Here is a 19,407-nt window from a genome sequence, read left to right as displayed (position 1 = left end):
GAGAACTGCCTCTATAGAAGAAAGCAACTGCCTTTGTCGGTCAGGGCACCTTGGGATATCAAGTTGCAGCTGTACAAGCTGCTGGTCAGACCTCACTCAGAATGCCGTGTGCAGTTCCGGTCTGTCATTTACTGGACACGGTTCACACACGGAGGTCACCAGGATTGGAAAGTTTGAAGGATTGGAGGGGCTCTTACCCCTGGACAGCAGGAGGATGAGGGGTGACCCTGCAGAGGTTTAGAGGGCGTAGCGGCTAACACAGACACTTGACAGCAACAGTAGTCGGGGTTCGATCGCCACTGCTGTAAGCTGTTTGTAAGCTCTCCAACTGGGTTTCCTCCTGATGCTGCACCTCCCTCGCGCATCCCAAACACATACGGTTAAGATTAGGGCTAGTAAGCTTTCCTCCAAGAGCACCATAACCTTGTCAGTTTTGGAGGCTTGTGAGCCTCAATGACCCCGAGAGCTATGCTGGCTGGAGTCAGGGCTTTATGCTTTGGCTCTTGGTAGGGTCACCCCTGTCAAAAAGGTCACAAGGTAGAGGCCAGGCTAAGAGTGTCCACCGGTCCTCCAGGTTCAGGGGCTCAGCTCAGGGCTAACAACCCTGACTGGTCAAACAAAACTGTTGCTGAAACAGCAATGACGAATCCTTCTACATCCGAGTGTGACGGGATTCCTGAATCTCCAGCAGCGACTTGCATAACTGTCAGTAAACCGAGGGGAAGCCACCAACAAGATGACAGAAGCCGTGAACGCTGCCAGAGATGACAGCGGCACAACGGGCAGTAAGTAATCTGTGGCATGCTTCGTTGGCACCCTAAGCGTGGCACAGTTCCTCTTTCGAGTTTCTTTAAATCGTAATTTAAAGTAACTTTTCATATATTGTAGAAGCAGAGTCCTGGGCTTTGGCATTCATTTGAATTGGGAGCAAGTTACAGCTTGTGATTCAGCTGGGAGCTCAGAGAATTCGACCGTGTAGGTAGGATTTAAGCCTAGCTGGTCAATACCTGTGGAGGAGGGGGAACTGCGCAGGCGCGAGTGACGTCAGCGTCGAGCGCGCACTTTAAAAGGCAGGACTTCTTTTCAGAGCGGGCAGCGGAGTCCGTGGAAGCAGAGTCCTGGGCTTTGGCTATGTGGGCTTCGGCGTAAGGGGACTTCGGTAAGCCTGTGTGATTGCTTGCTGAGGGGAAGAAGGTAAGGTCGCTAGGTGCTTTTTAGACTTATTCTATTAATCCAGTTCAGGTATGGGGGAGACAGTCAGAGCAGTGGTGTGCTCCGTATGCAGTATGTGGGAAGTCAGGGTCAACACAGTTGTCCCTGATGACCTCACCTGCAAGAGGTGCGTCCAGCTGCAGCTCCTATCAGCCCGAGTTAGGGAGTTGGAGCTGGAGCTGGATGAACTACGGATCATTCGGGAGGCAGAGGCAGAGATAGATAGGAGTTATCAGGAGGTAGTCACACCAAAAAATCAAGAAGTAGGCAGATGGGTGATGGTCCAGAGAGGCAGGGGGAGCAGGCAGAGAGAGCAGAGCACCCCTGCGGCCATTCCCATTAACAATAAGTATACCGTACTGGATACTGTTGATGGGGATGACCTACCAGGAATGAGTTGCAGTGGTCCTGCCTCTGGCACAGAGGTTGAACCCTCAACTAGAAAGGGGAGGAGGGAAGAGAAGAGAGCGATAGTTTTAGGGGATTCTATAGTCAGGGGGGCAGATAGGAGATTTTGTGGGGCAGATCGGGAGTCTCGGATGGTATGTTGCCTCCCTGGTGCCAGGGTCCGGGACATCTCAGATCGGGTGCAGGCTATTCTTGAGAACAAGGGCATGAACCCAGATGTAGTGGTCCATGTAGGGACCAACGATGTAGGTAAGGTGAGTGAGGGGGTCCTGCTTAGAGAGTTCAGGGAGTTAGGAGTGAAGCTGAAAGGCAGGACCTCCAGGGTGACAACCTCGGGATTGCTACCTGTGCCACGTGCGAGTGAGGCGAAGAATAGAATGATTATGCACATTAATACGAGGCTGAGAGCATGGTGCAGGAAGGAAGGGTTCAGGTTTTTGGATAATTGGTCTTTGTTCCAGGGACATTGGGATCTGTTTCGAAGGGACGGTCTACATCTGAACCGGAGGGGTACTAACATTCTTGCAGGAGTGTTTGCCAGTGCTGCTCGCGGGGGTTTAAACTAGATGTGCAGGGGGCAGGGATCCTGATCCAGAGGGTTGGTCAGAAGGAGCATGGGGTTAAATGTGTAGAAGGTTTGGGTGATCTTGAGAAGGTCATCAAAATTCAGGGTGCAATTAGCCCGATGGAAGTTCAAGGAGCTGGGTTAGGTACAGTAGACAGTGTTTTAAGCAAAGAGAGGAGGAATGGGCTAAGAATTCTATACTTGAATGCACGTAGTGTCAGAAATAATGATGAGCTTGAAGCTCAGATGAAAATGGGGAACTATGATATTGTTGGGATAACGGAGACATGGCTGCAAGGGAATCAGGCCTGGAAATTGAGTGTACCAGGGTATACGTGCTATCGTAGACAGAAATATGGGAAGAGGGGGTGGGGTGGCCCTGTTGGTGAGGAATGAGATTCAGTCCTTAGCAAGAGGTGACTTGGGAACAGGGGAAGTAGAGTCTGTGTGGATTGAGCTGAGGAACAGTAAGGGTAAAAAGACCCTAATGGGTGTTGTGTACAGGCCCCCAAACAGTAACGTGGATATTGGGTACAAGTTGATTAGGGAGTTAACATTGGCATGTGCTAAAGGTAATGCAGTCGTTATGGGAGATTTCAACATGCAGGTGAACTGGGAGAATCAGGTAGGTGCTGGACCCCAGGATAGGGAGTTTGTGGAGTGTCTAAGGGATGTATTTTTGGAACAGCTTGTGCTTGAGCCAACCAGGAACGAGGCTATTTTGGACTTGGTGATGTGTAATGAACAGGAATTGATAAGTGATCTTGAAGTAAAGGAGCCATTAGGAAGTAGTGATCATAACATGATAAGTTTTTATCTACAATTTGAGAGGGATAAGGGCAGATCAGAGGTGTCAGTGTTGCAATTAAATAAAGGAGACTAGGGAGCCATGAGGGAAGAGCTGGCCAAAGTTAAATGGGCGGATGCCCTGGCAGGAAAGACAGTGGATCAGCAGTGGCAGATATTCTTGGGGATAATACAAAAGATGCAAAAGCAGTTCATTCCAAGGAGAAGGAAGGATTCAAAGAGGGGGAAGGGGCCACAGTGGTTGACAAAGGAAGTCAGAGATTGTATAGCATTAAAGAAAAAGAAGTATGACAGGGCTAAGATGAGTGGGAATACAGGTGATTGGGAAAGTTTTAAGGAACAGCAGATCTTAACTAAAAAAGCAATATGGAGAGAGAAAAAAATCAGGTATGAGCTCTAGCCAGGAATATAAAAGGGGATAGCAAAAGCTTTTTTAGCTATGTGAAGAGAAAGAAGATAGTTAAGAACAATGTTGGCCCCTTGAAGAATGAATTGGGAGAAATTGTTATGGGAAACAGGGAAATGGCAACAGAATTTAATGCGTACTTTAGATCTGTCTTCACCAGGGAGGACACAAGCAATCTCCCAGATGTATGGATGGGCCAGGGTCATAAGCTATCAGAGGAATTGAGACAGATTGACATTAGGAAAGAAACTGTGATGAGTAGACTGGTAGGACTGAAGGCTAATAAATCCCCGGGTCCAGATGGTCTGCAACCGAGGGTTCTAAAAGAGGTGGCTCAGGAAATTGCGGATGCATTGGTAATCATTTTCCAATGTTCCTTAGATTCAGGATCAGTTCCTGAAGATTGGAGAGTGGCTAATGTTATCCCACTTTTCAAGAAGGGAGGGAAGGAGAAAACGGAGAACTATCACCCTGTTAGCCTAACGTCAGTCGTGGGGAAGATGCTTGAGTCCATTATTAAGGACGAAATAGTGGCACATCTTGATGGCAGAAATAGGAATAGGCCGAGCCAGCATGGATTTACCAAGGGCAAATCATGCTTGACTAATCTGTTGGAGTTTTTTGAGGGTGTAACAAGGATGTTAGATGAGGGTAAGCCAGTGGATGTTGTGTACCTAGATTTTCAGAAGACATTCGATAAGGTGCCACATAGGAGATTGGTGAGTAAAATCAGAGCTCATGGCATTGGGGGCAGGGTTTCAACATGGATAGAAAACTGGTTGACAGATAGAAAGGGTAGCAGTGAATGGGTGTTTCTCGGACTGGCTGGAGGTGACTAGTGGGGTACCACAGGGCTCTGTATTGGGACCACAGCTCTTTACGATTTATGTCAACGATTTAGATGAGGGCATTGAAAACTATATCAGCAAGTTTGCTGACGATACTAAACTGGGTGGCAGTGTGACATGCAAAGTGGACGTTAGGAGAATACAGGGAGACTTGGATAGGCTGGGTGAGTGGGCAGATACTTGGCAGATGTCATTCAATGTGAATAAATGTGAAGTTATCCACTTTGGAAGCAGGAACAAGAGGGCAGAGTATTGTCTGAACGGTGTAGAGTTAGGTAAGGGAGAAATGCAAAGAGACCTAGGAGTCCTAGTTCACCAGTCAATGAAGGTGAATGAGCAAGTGCAACAGGCAGTGAAGAGGGCAAATGGAATGTTGGCCTTTGTTACAAGGGGAATTGAGTACAAGAGCAAGGATGTCCTTTTGCATTTGTACAGGGCCCTGGTGAGACCACACCTGGAATATTGTGTACAGTTTTGGTCTCCAGGTTTAAGGAAGGACATTCTGGCAGTTGAGGAAGTGCAGCGTAGATTCACTAGGTTGATTCCTGGGATGGCAGGGCTGTCTTACGCAGAGAGATTGGAGAGATTGGGCTTGTACACGCTGGAATTGAGGAGATTGAGGGGGGATCTGATTGAAACGTTTAAGATAATTAAAGGATTTGATAGGATTGAGGCAGGAAATATGTTCCAGATGTTGGGAGAGTCCAGTACCAGAGGGCGTGGATTGAGAATAAGAGGTCAGTTATTTAAAACAGAGTTGAGGAAGAGCTTCTTCCCCCAGAGAGTTGTGGAGGTGTGGAATGCACTGCCTCGGAAGACAGTGGAGGCCAATTCTCTGGATGCTTTCTAGAAGGAGCTAGATAGATATCTGATGGATAGGGGAATCAGGGGACAAGGCAGGGACTGGGTATTGATAGTGAATGATCAGCCATGATCTCAGAATGGCAGTGCAGACTCGAGGGGCCGAATGGTCTACTTCTGCACCTATTGTCTATTGTCTATTGCAGCCACACAAAAAAATTAATTTCAGGCTGCCCCCAGCACAAGTCTTGCTGATTTGATTTGACACAAACAGCACATACACTGCATGCTTTGACGTACCAGACAGGTCAAGCTCATCTTGAGGGGTGTGGGTACAGTGGATGGTCACAATCTATCCGCAGGACACACTTTTAGACAGTGGCAGGGGAACGGGGCAACCTTCTCCACACAGAGAAGAACAAACTGCCTTCGGAAGTAGTAGAGGTAGGTACAATTATATTCAACCTTTTAGGAACAGATTCTTCCCCTTTGACATCAGATTTCTGAACGGCCCATGAACACAACCTCACTATTCCTTTTTTGAACTTTTTTTAAATGTTATCTTTACTTAGAAATACAACATGGTAACAGGCCCTGCCAGTGCAATGAGCCCATGCTGCCCAATTACACCCCTGTGACCAATTAACCTACTAACCCGTACGGGACGCCTTTGGACTGTGGGAGGAAACCAGAGCACCCGGAGGAAACCCACAATCATGGGGAGAATCATGGAGAGCCCTTACACACAGCAGCGGGAATTAAACCTGGTTGCTGACACTGATGTTAACTGCTACATGATCATTGTTATTTTTTCTTCTGACTTAAAGGAATCTTTTATACGTTGTTGTTACAAAAACAGTAAAATTCACGACATAAGTCAATGATCATGATCGTGATTCTTAACATTTAAAAGTGACTTGGATGAGTACACAGATAGGGAAGAGTTTAAAAAAAAACACAGGAAAAACGCAGGCAAATTGGAATTTGGTTTATTATCATCACCTTATTGCGAAGCTGGAACACATCTGAGGCGAGCTCCGGCTGGCAGCTCAGTCAGCGTGGACGAGTTATCTCAAAGGGCACAATCACTAATTCAGCAAAACTGAATCAGGTTTAATGTCACCCACATGTCCAGCAGTACAGCGCAATACAAAAAAAGTTACCATAAGTTACGAATGGAAATACAAAACTCTTAATAAATAGTGCACAAGTTCACGGACTGTTCGGATATCTGGTGGCAGAGGTGTTGAAGCTGTTCCTAAAGTGCTGAGTGTGGATTCCCTGACGACAGGGTGCCGCAGTAGTGTAACGGTTAGTGCACTGTTAATTCAGCCCGGGGCATCGGAGTTGAGAGTTCAGTTCCAGCGTCGTCTGTACGGAGTGTGTCCCTTCTCCCCGTGGCTGCGGGGATTTCCTCCCACAGTCCAAAGACCTACTGGTTAGTAGGTTAACTGGTCTTTGTAAATTGTCCTGTGATTAGGACAGGGTTAAACATATGGTGCCAGAAGGGCCTGGCCTGCGCTGTGAAAAATATAAAAAAGGAGAAGCGGATGCAGAGGGCCCTCAATGATGGATGCCGCTTTCTTGAGACACCAGTCCTTGAAGATGTCTTCAACACCGAGGCTGGTACCTGCGGTGGAGGTGACGGATCCTACGACCCTCAACACGATAACCACTCTGCACTAAGTTGAATCCTTTCGTCCTGTTTGTGCCCCTTCTTGTAAAAATTGCGAAATCTGCGCGTTTCTTATCTGATGTTCAGTGCCCGCGGTACTGCTGCAAGCGGAGTTTCCCTTTACACCTGTGCAAATATGGAACTCGGAGGGAGGTGGGAGTGTGTGTGGATGCGGGGTCCATTTAGGTATCTGGGCAGGCACATGGATGGGATGGTCTGTGTGCAGGCCTGGACTAGATGGGCTGAAAGGTCTGTTCTGGTGCCATACTTGCACATATGACAATAAATTTGGGCAGTCCACTAGCATAGTTGTGGGCTGAGCCCAAAGGACTGTTATCATGCTACCTCTTCAATAATAAACTTAAAGTTCAGAGTTGTTATCAAAGGACGTTTTAACATAAATAACCTTGAGATTCCTCTTCTCGATTTCGAATCTGACCCAAGTTCATTGCTCACAGGAGTCCAAGGTCCAGGAGGGATTCTGTGTCCCTCACGAGAGCTGACGCCTCCAGGGAAGAGGTGACATACACAGGCCCAGACTTCCAGGGGCCAAGGATCAAGTTGCAACAAAGGGCAGACAATTACGTGAGTGGAATCACTGCCCAGGGTGACTCAGCCTCTCGTCATCTCAAGGACCAGGAACAACTCAGCATCTGACAGGCTGGGTCGGCTGACTACCCACAAGAAATTCCAGCAGAGCACAACAAGGGAGATGGATTTGCAGAGTGATTAACAAGACGAACACACTGAACTCTCCTTCTTGGCCTAGAACCTGGAATGGGCCCTCAGGGCTACAGTGCAATGAAAACAATCCTTTCTGTCAGCACACACTCATTTCAATCATCATTTTATTTTGAGATACAGCCCTGTAACAGGCCTGTCTGGCCACGTGACTAATTAACCTACTAACCTGCTTGTCTTTGAACTGTGGGAGGGAAACTGCACAACCTGAGGAAACCCAGGTGGTGCTGGGGAGAACAGACCCCTTACAGACAGCAGTGGGAACTGAACCCAGGTCGCTGGTGTTACAAGAGCATCACGCTTCCTGCCACGCCATGATTCATACCCCCCACCCACTGCTCCGTACGCATTCCCCTGCGTAATAAATGCCTGCCGGGAACCTCTGACGTATCTGCCTGCATCACCGTCCCTGGCTCGCCCCAGGGACTCACAACTCAGTGAAGAAAAACTCACCTGCGACACCTCTTGAAACTTCCCCTCCTCTTGTATTAAGCACATCCTCCATACTCAACATTTCTACCTAAGAATCCGAATGCCCACCATATTTACAACTCCCATCTCAGGACATGAAGACCAAGGACACAGGTTCATCGGGGAAATTACAAAACTCCTGGAAGAAGCACAAAACAAGACATCAGGAGAATTTCTAGAAGCTCGGCTGTCAACGGACTATTACTGAACGCATGTGAGGGCGGGATCGGAGCCAAGGGGTGAACTGCCGACCGAGGAACTAACGCTCACAAGAACTGATAACCAGCGATAAGGGCCAGCGGAGATCAGTCAGCTATCCGGTTGGCTAGGACCCAACGGAGACTGGCGTGACAGCCAACCAATCAGAATAATGAGTCACACTAATATAAACTCCAGCACTCAGCTGTACACCGATGAGGTCTGCCACCTAACGTCCAGGCTCAGCGAACAAGCCTACAGACAAGCCTCCCTATTATAAATCTCCCAGGTTAGGAAGGATGTGGAGGCTTCAGAGAGGGTGCAGTGGAGATTTACCAGGAGGCGGTCTGGATTAGAGAGCATGTCTTATGAGGAAAGGTTGACTCAGTAGAGCTCTTTGGAATGGAGGAGGATAGAGGTTTAAGAGACACGGCCAGACACCTTCTCCTAGGGAGTAAATGGCTATTACAAGGGGACATAATTTTAAGATGATTGGAGGATAGTACGGGGGGGGGGGGGGGGGGGAGGAGTATCAGAGGCAGGTATTTTTTCCCGCAGAGTGGCGGATCCAAGGAACGCACTGCTAGGGTTGGCGGTAGAGGTTGATACATTAGAGACACTTAGGAAACTCTCAGATAGGCACGTGGATGACAGAAAAGCGGTTCGATCGATCTTAGAGTAGGTTAAAAGGTCATGGTGGGCCACAGGGCCTGCAATGTGCTTAAAGTTAAATACTCCATGTGTCTGCTCTGCCCTCATAATCCAGTGACATCCAATCTAAATTCAATCCTGGACACTTAGAACATAGAACGCTTACGCCCCCTTGTATTAGCCATTTCTGTCCTGGGAAAAAGTCTCTGACCATCCACTCGATCTATGCCTCTTGTCATCTTGTACACTTCTATCAAATCACCTCTCATCCTCCTCTCCAAAGAGAAAAGCCCAGGCACACTCAGCCTTTCCTTGTGAAATGTGTTCTCTAATCCTGGTAAATCTCTGCACCCTCTCTAAAGCTTCTACTTTCTTCCTACAATGAGGCGACCACAATTGAATTCAAACCTCCAAGGGTGGTCTAACCAGGGTTTTACAGAACTGCAATATTACCCCACAGTTCTTGAACCTAATCCCCGACTAATGAAGGCCAACTCACCATACGCCTTCTGAACCACTCTATCAACATGTCTGGCACTTTTGAGGGTTAAGTCTTTGTTCCTCCACACTGTTAAAAGAATCCTGCCAGTAACCCTGTACCACCAAACATTAGAGAGATAAAGACTGAACCAGCCTGGAAAATCCCCCAAAGGTTGTTTAAGTGGAAAGGAAAGTGAAATACTGAACATGCTGCAAATCAGTAATTAAAACAGTAAATAACATAGAGAGGAATTAAACTATTTGACCCATTGAGTCTGCAGGCCATTCTATCATGGCTGATTCATTATCCCTCTCAACCCCACTCTCCTGCCCTTCTCTCTGTAACCTTTGACAAGAACCTACCAACCTCCGCTTTAAATATACCCAATACTTTGCCATTTGTGGCAATGAATTCCACATATTCAGCACCCTCTGTAGGTTCAATAAAGAAATTCCTCCTCGTCTCTCTTCTAAGCGGACGTCCTTCTATTCTGAGGCTGTGCCCTCTGGTCCTAGACCCCCCCCCCCCCCCCCGTGTTGGAAATGCTCAGAGGGTCAGGTAGCATCCGTGGTGAGACAGTAAAGCTGATGTAGATCATCCGCTGCACCAAATGCCTCTCTTCCCGGATTATGCCCACGCTGGCTAGTCCACTGAGTTCACGGATCGGTCTGAGACTCCCATAGTTGGTCTCACTGTCTCTGCTCTGTGACCAAGCCACTGCTACTTACATCCTCCTTCAGTTATTCACCCAACCATCTCCAAAATACTGCAAATGCACCTTCACCCCTGGCCTTGGCAGGCCACACACTTCCAAACCCCAATCGCACTCCTCTGGTTCTCTTGCCAGTTACCTCGGATAGTCACAGAGCAGACCGCACGGAAACAGGCCATTTGGTCCAATTCATCCATGCTGACCAAATTGTCCAACTGCTCCCTCCATTTTACTTACATCCTTGTAAGCCAGGGCTTCTTAACCTGCTTTATACCATGGCCCCCTTCTCAAATTAATGTATTTAAATATATAAATTACACACAATTACAAAAGCAACCAATTATGTTGAAATAGCTAACAACAAATTTGTGATATAGTGATATATATGCTTTTTTATTAATGCATGAAGTAACAAGACAATACATTTAAAACAAAGGCAAGTTAGAATTAAATCTTATTTCTTAACATGTAAACTTTCTCCCAAGTTCATGGAGCCCAGATTAAGAACCCCATCCTAAGCCTTTCTTTCCACACACCTGTCCAAGTACCATCATTACTTTTCGAAGTACTTATTTAATATTTTTATACCTACTTCTCTCTGTAATTCATAGTTTATTATTATTATATATTGCAATGTACTGCTGCCACAAAACAACAAATTCCACGACATATACCTGTGACACTAAACCTGATTCTGTGTCCGTTAATTATACTTGCCTCTACCACTTCCTGTACAGTTCCCCGGGCTCATCGGATTTAGTAATATCATTCCTCTAACAGGGTGATCAAAACTCCAAGTGCTGCCTCACCAATGACGTACATAATGGCGAGCAACAAACCAACATTTTCACTCTTTCTGGTCCTCTGACTCTCTCCATTCATGTTGGAATGAACAGTGACCGACTCTACCCAGCATGATGACAGTCCCAGGCCAGAGCCAACACAACCTGGTTAAATAACCTGCAGATTGTGCTATTTACCCACCACCCTCTCGATAAATTTGTGAATGCTCCTTTCCTCCCTTTTCACCTGAAACCCATGCCCCCATGTCCTCTAGCTTCTGACCTCCCCACCCTGGGTATAATCTACTCCAGGTTCAGGAACAGTTATTACCCTACAACCATCAGGCTCTTGAACTGACGTGGCTAACTTCACTCTCCACGATCCCAAACCAATTCTTAGGCCTACACACTCACCTACAACTAATCTGTGAAAGAAGACAAACTGCGTAAACAAAAAATACTCAGAACGTGAGTCGTAAAGAAAGTGAGCGTGTAGGTCGAAGAATCGGTTGGGATCATGGAGAGTTAAGTTACCCACGTCTGCTCAGGAGCCTGATGGTCATCTAACAACAAAGTGCACAGCCTCTGAATAGAAGGACATCCGTTGAGAGCGGTGATGAAGAGGAATTTCTTAAGCCGGGGGAAATGCAAAATGATAGGAGAAGACTGGAGGGGGTGGGATGAAGCTAGGAGCTGGAAAGGTGATTGGCAAAAGTGATACAGAGCTGGAGAAGGGAAAGGATCCAGCTCTGTACTCCCGTCACATGATCCTTTCCCTTCTCCAGCTCTGTACTCCCGTCCAATGATCCTTTCCCTTCTCCAGCTCTGTACTCCTGTCCCATGATCCTTTCCCTTCTCCAGCTCTGTACTCCCGTCACATGATCCTTTCCCTTCTCCAGCTCTGTACTCCCGTCCCATGATCCTTTCCCTTCTCCAGCTCTGTACTCCCGTCCCATGATCCTTTCCCTTCTCCAGCTCTGTACTCCCGTCACATGATCCTTTCCCTTCTCCAGCTCTGTACTCCCGTCACATGATCCTTTCCCTTCTCCAGCTCTGTACTCCTGTCCCATGATCCTTTCCCTTCTCCAGCTCTGTACTCCTGTCCCATGATCCTTTCCCTTCTCCAGCTCTGTACTCCCGTCACATGATCCTTTCCCTTCTCCAGCTCTGTACTCCCGTCCCATGATCCTTTCCCTTCTCCAGCTCTGTACTCCCGTCCCATGATCCTTTCCCTTCTCCAGCTCTGTACTCCCGTCACATGATCCTTTCCCTTCTCCAGCTCTGTACTCCCGTCACATGATCCTTTCCCTTCTCCAGCTCTGTACTCCCGTCCCATGATCCTTTCCCTTCTCCAGCTCTGTACTCCCGTCACATGATCCTTTCCCTTCTCCAGCTCTGTACTCCCGTCACATGATCCTTTCCCTTCTCCAGCTCTGTACTCCTGTCACATGATCCTTTCCCTTCTCCAGCTCTGTACTCCCGTCACATGATCCTTTCCCTTCTCCAGCTCTGTACTCCCGTCCCATGATCCTTTCCCTTCTCCAGCTCTGTACTCCCGTCCCATGATCCTTTCCCTTCTCCAGCTCTGTACTCCTGTCCCATGATCCTTTCCCTTCTCCAGCTCTGTACTCCTGTCCCATGATCCTTTCCCTTCTCCAGCTCTGTACTCCTGTCCCATGATCCTTTCCCTTCTCCAGCTCTGTACTCCCGTCCCATGATCCTTTCCCTTCTCCAGCTCTGTATCACTTTTGCCAATCACCTTTCCAGCTCTTAGCTTCATCCCACTCCCTCCGGTCTTCTCCCATCATTTTGCATTTCCCCCTCCCCCCACTACTTTCAAATCTCTTACTATCTTTCCTTTCGGTTAGTCCTGACGAAGGGTCTCGGCCCGAAACGTTGACAGCGCTTCTCACTATAGATGCTGCCTGGCCTGCTGTGTTCCACCAGCATTTTGTGTGTGTTGTTGTTTGAATTTCCAGCATCTGCAGATTTCCTCGTGTTTGCTCTTTAGGTTCATGAATAGTCAGGGTATCAAAATTATGGAGAGAAGGCAAGGGAATGGGGTTGAGAGGGATAATAAACCAGCCTTGATGGAATGGCAGAGCAGACTCGATGGGTCAAATGGCCAAATTCTGCCCCGTCTTATGGTCTAGTCTTTGTCTGCTTATGCAGAGATTTTTTACAAAGTTCTGATGTATTTATTTTTTCCCTGTAAATGCCTGCAGGAAGATGAATCTCAAGGTAGTATATGGTAACGTAAACACAAAAGATTGTGCAGAGGCTGAAAAACTTGAGCAACACACACAGAATGCTGGAGGAACTCAGCAGGTCAGGCAGCATCTGTGGAAAGGGTTAAACATCTTCATGCCAAGACGCTTCATCAGTACTGGATAGCAGGAAGCCAGAGTATGCTAACGTACACGTACTTAGATAGTAAGTTTACTTTGAAGCTTCCTCTTTAATTCTATATAGGCTTTGCCTGTGCCCCAATCTCAGTTCCACCTGTGTTATTAATAAAATTTGAAAGGCATTTTTTAAAATTTGGAGATGCAGCTCAGAAAAGGCCCTTCCAGCCCAATCAGCCCCCACCATCTAACTGCACCCAACTGACCAATTATCCTACTGACTCTGGGAGGAAACCCATGTGGTCATGGGGAGAACATACAAACTCCCCACAGATAGTGGCAGGAATGGAACCCCCGTCACTCGGGCAGTAAAACTACCATGTTTGCCCCAGATCAGGATAACCCCTGACCCCTGCCTCACCCCTCCCCTCAGTCCTCACACAGCATCTTGACCTTCCCTCAGCCTCCACAAACGCTGAGTTCCTCCAGTAGATTGCTGCTACTCCACACCCCAGCGTCTGCGGTCTCCCGTGTCTCGGGAGATGTTGACTCTGGTCTGGGTTCGTCACCAGGACAGCGAGGCAATGTAACAGTTAAGGTATCACGATTCAAGATTGTTAGCCCAGATCTGACAAAAACCACAATCAGATAAACAACACAATAATACTTAAAAAAACATAATAAATATAAAAAGATGAGAAGCATAAATATAATAATGAGAGGCACTGATTGTGTGGATAGTCAGAAGCTTTTCCCCAGGGCTGAAATGGCTGGCACGAGAGGGCATAGTTTTAAGGTGTTTAGAAGCAGGTACAGAGAAGATGTCGGGGTAAGTTGTTTTTTTTTACGCAGAGAGTGGTGAGTGTGTGGAATGGGCTGCCGGCGACAGTGGTGGAGGCAGATACAATAGGGTCTTTTAAGAAACTTTTGGATAGGTACATGGAGCTTAGAAAAATAAAGAGCTATGGGTAACCCTAGGTAATTTCTCAGGTAAGGACACATTCGGCACAGCTTTGTGGGCTGAAGGGCCTGTACTGTGCTGTAGGTTTTCTCTGTTTCTAAATACAAAAGATTGCTTACATACACAGAGTCAACAAAGTGACACTAGGCACAGGGGTGTCCGTACATAAGGTGGGTTAGTGGGTGGAGGTGTAGATCAGCCTTACTGCCTGGGAAAAGTGACAGTTTCTTGATCTGGTAGTCCTGGTGAGGATGTGTAGCCCCCTCCCTGATGGCAGTGGGACAAACAGTCTATGAGCGGGGTGGGTGGAGGCCAATTCTCTGGATGCTTTCAAGAAAGAGTTAGATAGAGCTCCTAAAGATAGCGGAGTCAAGGCAGGAACAGGGTACTGATTGTGGATAATCAGCCATGATCACACTGAATGGCGGTGCTGGCTCGAAGGGCCAAATGGCCTACTCCTGCACCCATTGTCTAGTGTCTATTGTCTTCCTGATGTTACTGGCCCTCTTCCGGCCCCTTTCTGTACACACGTCCTCGAAGGCGGGCAGACTGGTGCAGATGATGTCGTGGAGCTCGACAAGAGCCTGAGGTCAGGATGCAACCCGAGGTCATCTCATTGGGCGAGGGGGATAGTGTGAGGGAGGAGACTGAGCCCACCATCAAAACCAAGTCTGAAGGTCCAAACGCACCCACCCCGGCTCCCCCTCACCTGTCACCTTGTACTCCTTCCCCTTCCCCCTACTTCCTTATCCTGGCTACTGCCCCCTTCCTTCCAAGTCCCAAAGAAGGGTCTCAGCTCGAAACATCGTCTCTTTAATCCTCTCCAGAAACGCTGCCTGGCCTGCTGAGTCTCTCCCTCACGTTGTGTGAGTTACTCTGGATCTCCAGCATCCGTAGAATCTCCCGTGTTCAAGTCAAAGTGGAGTTTATTGTCAGGTCCGTGCGTGCACAGGTGCAATGAAAAACTTACTAGCAGCAGCCATCACAGGCACGGAGCATCAGATACACTGCTTTCACCAGAAATGCATAAAATGTCAAATAATACTTTTTTTTACAAGAAAGAACACTATTAGAACAAAAATAAAAACTAAAAACAACCCTGCTCTGGTTTCTCATCTCTGTATTACTTCCAGGAGAGCTCGTAAGACGTAGGAGCTGAATCAGGCCATTCAGCCCATCTAATGTACTCCACCATTCCATCATGGTTGATATATTTTCCCTCTCAATCCCATATTCTCCTGCCTTCTCCCCATAATCTCTGACACCCTGACTAATCAAGAACCTATTGACCTCGGCTTTTTAATACACCCAATGACTTGGCTTCCACAGCCATCTGGGGCCACGAATACCACAGATCCACCACCCTCTGGCTAATCTCTGTTCTAAATGGACATCCCTCTACTCTGAGGCTGTGCCCTCTGGTCCTCGACATGAGGAAATCAGGTCAGCAACCTTTGTACAGCCAAATTGTGGGTCAGAGGGGTGTTTCCAAAGTTCAGAAAACAAGTGAAGATTAAAACTATCACTGATACAGTGGCAGGGGTGGCGAGGGTGCTGGAGACTGTCTCTTGACCTCACAATCTATCTCACTGTCACTGTTTACCTGCACTCTGGCTGGAACACATTCTTTTGCATTCTGTTATTGTCTCCCCTTGTGCTGCCTCAACGCACTGTGTACTGATTTGATCTGTACAAACAGCATGCAGGACAGGCTTTTCAATGGACCTTAGCACGTGACAACAATAAACCAATTCCAATTACGTCAGTGGTCAGAGATGCAAAATAGTCAGAAGAATTGAGCGAAAAGGGGGAGGGATATCAGAGGCAAGTTGTTTTTGTTAAAGAGGTGTACAAGATGATAAGAGATACCGGATTTTGCTCCTGAGCCTCACTTCATGTTATTTTCCATCCCATTCATGGAAAAAAGAAGCATGTTCACTCCATGCCTAGCTTCAAAGTGGTTGCAAGATTAACTTTACAGCAAGGCTCTGTACATTTTACATCTCTGGAGCAAAGGAGTTCAACATAAAGATCAAGTACACAGCCAGACCTTTACCCAGGGCAGAAGTGGCCAGAACGAGGAGCATAATTTTAAGGAGTCTGGAGGGAAGGATAGGGGTGATATCAGAGGTAGGGTTTTCTTTCCTCCACAGAAAGCAGTGGATGGAATGCCCTGGCAGGGGTGGTGGTAGTGGCAGATTCATTAGGAGCATTTAAGAGACATAGATTTTAAAAAAATGAAGGGCTTTGTAGGAGGGAAGCATTAGATTGATCTTAAAGTAGATTAAAAGTTTAGCACATCATCATGGGTCAAAGGGCCCGTACTGTGCTGTATGTTCTATGTTTTGTGTTGGGAGCATCTGAGAGGAAGACTGACACACTAATATTTGAAAAGAACATCTATGTGGAAGGGAAGCATTAGATTGATCTTAGAGTAGGTTAAAAGATTGGCAAAACATGGGCTAAAGGGCCTGTAACATCCTGTAAATGTTTATGTTCAACTCAGCATTGCTGTGGTATAAATAGGTTTCTAACGGTTTGATGAGGCTAGGAGGCTTTCTGTTTGGAACCAAGCCCAGCATAGAAGGCCTTGGACCAGAGTGGATAGTCTATAGGGAATGTTAAAAAGTTGGCATAACATTGTGGGCCAAAGGGCCTGCACTATTCTACATTCTATGAAAAGAGGGTAATTCAAAAGATACCTTTGCCCTCAGCTGATCTCACCTATCACCTGTCAACTGTACCCTGCTCCTTCCCACACCACCTTATTCTGGTTCCTTTCCCCGAGTCCTGATGAAGGGTCTCAGTCTGAAATGTCGGCTGTTTATTCCTCTCCACAGATGGTGCCTGACCTGCTGAGTTCCTCCAGTATTTTGTAAGCGTTACTTCAAAATCACTGCAAACTTGTGCACCTAGAATCAGGTTTAATATCACTGGCATATGGCATGAAGTTTGTTGTTCTGCAACAGCAGTTATGTTGCAACACAAAATAAAAAATAAATTACAGTATAACAATCAAATATAAAAACAGGAATATAAGGAAAATGTAGATTCTTGATCAGTCAGGGCATGAGGGGATACAGGGAGAAGGCAGGAGATTGGGGCCGAGAGGAAAAGTGGATCAGCCATGATGAATTGGCGGAGCAGATTTGAAGGGCCAAATGGCCTATTTCTGTTCCTATGTCTTATGTAAGAATATGGCCATTTTGTAGGCAGAAGAGATTGTCCATTTGATTACTAATTTGATTGGATCAGCACAACACTGTGGGCTGAAGGGCCTGTTGTTGGGCGGCTTGGCAGCGTAGTGGTTATCAAAATGCTTTACAGCATCAGAAACCTGAGTTCAATTCCCACTGCTGCCTGTCAGGAGTTTGTACATTCTTCCCCTGAGCATGAGGGATTCTTCCCACAGTCCAAAGACATACGGGCGGGGAGGTTAATTGGTCATTGTAATTCAGGAGTTCCCAAACTGTTTTAAGCCATGGACCCCTACCATTAAACGAGTGGTCTGTGGTCCCCAGCTTGGGAACCCATGTTATAAATTGTCCCGTGAAGAGGTTAGGGTTAAATCAGGGGATTGTTGGGTGGCGTGGCTCGAAGGGCCGATTAATTTTCAATAAAAACAAACAAATAAATAAATAGCGGGAAATAGTGAGTTAGTGTACATGGGTTTATTGTTCTTTCATAAAACGCTGGACGCAGCAAGACTGGGAAGAAAATCGGGTAAATAGATGCAGTAGGCTTTGTCTGACGGGCCGAAGGGCCGCTGGTTGCTAGGAAACCGAGCCGGAGCCGCGGCCGCACGGGTTAAACAAACCAACGTGGAGGCGCCGAGTCCGGCCGGCTGGCCGGCGCTGGGACGCATGCGCAGCGCCCGGCCGAACGGCGCTCGGGCGCATGCGCAGCGCACTGGCGAGCGACAGACAAAAAAAACAGGAGCCGCGAATAAACAATCCTGGGAGGGAAAAAAAATATCACTTTTCTTCTAAAGGCACGGGACGCAACATCAGCCCAGCAGACCTCCCCCTGTATTCTGCATTTCATTTTTATCTTAATTGGTTTTGTTAAGTCAACATCACGTCCATAAACCCGAGATAATCAGTGCAGTCGCTCGGATTGTTTAATAGCAGTTGCATTATTGTCCCCCTTTTTGACAAAAATGCGTGTTTTCCAAATATTAATATTTGTATTTTAATATCATTTGCAGAGAAGAGAAAAACGTCAGTAATTATAATTGCCAAGATTGTGCATTTTTTTAAAAATAATGCTTAAAAGAGGTCCTCGAAATTAAATTCACTGAGAAGAGGGTAAGGAAATAAAGCGAAGGATGGGGTTTTGCAAGAGGGAGACAACTGTCCTGTAAAATGACACTGAAAATATGCGAGTGAATATTGTACGCGTGGCAGTGTTTATATCCGAATCTGATCAAAACACGGCCAAGCCCAAATGGGGGAAAAATGGCGACTGGCGAAGATTAAAGAGCTCAAAGCACACATATATCTGACCCCCCTCCTCTGCAATTCCTCTCTTGGTCGTTTGTACCTGTTATTTGGGGTTTTCTTCGTTTTGGCTTTCTTCCTGTTGAATTCGACATCGCAAGGCAACGTCGACGCGTAACCGTGTTCTGCTTCTGCAAGCAAAAGGAACAAAATACGATGAGAGTGCACTGTAGATCTTACTGTAAATAGGTAGAATACAGCTGTCTGCAACTGGTGTGGTAGGGGGGAAATGGGGAGAAGCTTCTGCAAGTGCATTTCCAATCGCCTATACCTCTCTCTCGCCTCTCGATGTACTCAGCTGCTTCCAGCAAGGTTTGAATGTTAAAAAATGCCATTGCTATAAAAATAATTATTTTGCGACGCTTTAAAAAATTTGCTGCCTATCGGAGCATTAGCATTGGAGATGAAGGGTGCAAAATAAAACTGTACGTGACTTGAGGGAGACAGACAAGTTCTGTTACACTTCACCTCAACCTAGCCTGATGACAAGCCCAGATGCATTGTGACGCACTTTGATTGACAGCCCGAGCGCCGGCCGCGTTCTCTCCAATGGGAAAGCCCGCAGGGCCCTCACGAGCAGGCACGTTAGGTTGCGCCAACACCACCCCCCCCCCCTCACTGGACACGCGCAGAAAAATGTATCAACAAGTGGTTCGCCGCAGCCGATTGGCCGGCGTCGCGTGCAACCGATTGGCGCAGCCGCGGGAGCCCCAGCCCCCTAGCAACACGGCGTGTGAGCAGCGGCGGCGCACGCCGATTGGCGAGCGGCTTTGCATGTTAAAAGGACCCGTCGCACCGGCCATTGGGCGAGGGCCCTGCATGTTAATGAGGTGGGCGGTGCCCG

At 47.3% G+C, this 19,407-nt stretch overlaps 1 protein-coding gene across 1 annotated transcript in view; it reads right to left on the bottom strand.

The window, feature by feature from the left end:
• The window catches only part of LOC132396546 (max dimerization protein 4-like), a 36,590-nt gene extending 17,541 nt beyond the window's left edge, over positions 1-19,049 (bottom strand). The window contains exons 1-2 of the mRNA XM_059974174.1: positions 18,835-19,049; positions 18,607-18,694 (exon numbers count right to left, since the gene is read on the bottom strand). Coding sequence (XP_059830157.1) covers positions 18,607-18,694; positions 18,835-18,898 — 152 coding nt within the window. The 5' untranslated portion in view covers positions 18,899-19,049. The remainder of the gene's footprint in view (positions 1-18,606; positions 18,695-18,834) is intronic.
• Between the last annotated feature and the right edge of the window lie 358 nt (positions 19,050-19,407).

This window comes from Hypanus sabinus, chromosome 7 (genome assembly GCF_030144855.1).
Source record: "Hypanus sabinus isolate sHypSab1 chromosome 7, sHypSab1.hap1, whole genome shotgun sequence".
Lineage (NCBI taxonomy): Eukaryota > Metazoa > Chordata > Chondrichthyes > Myliobatiformes > Dasyatidae > Hypanus > Hypanus sabinus.
This window is presented reverse-complemented; position numbering and strand designations above follow the sequence as displayed.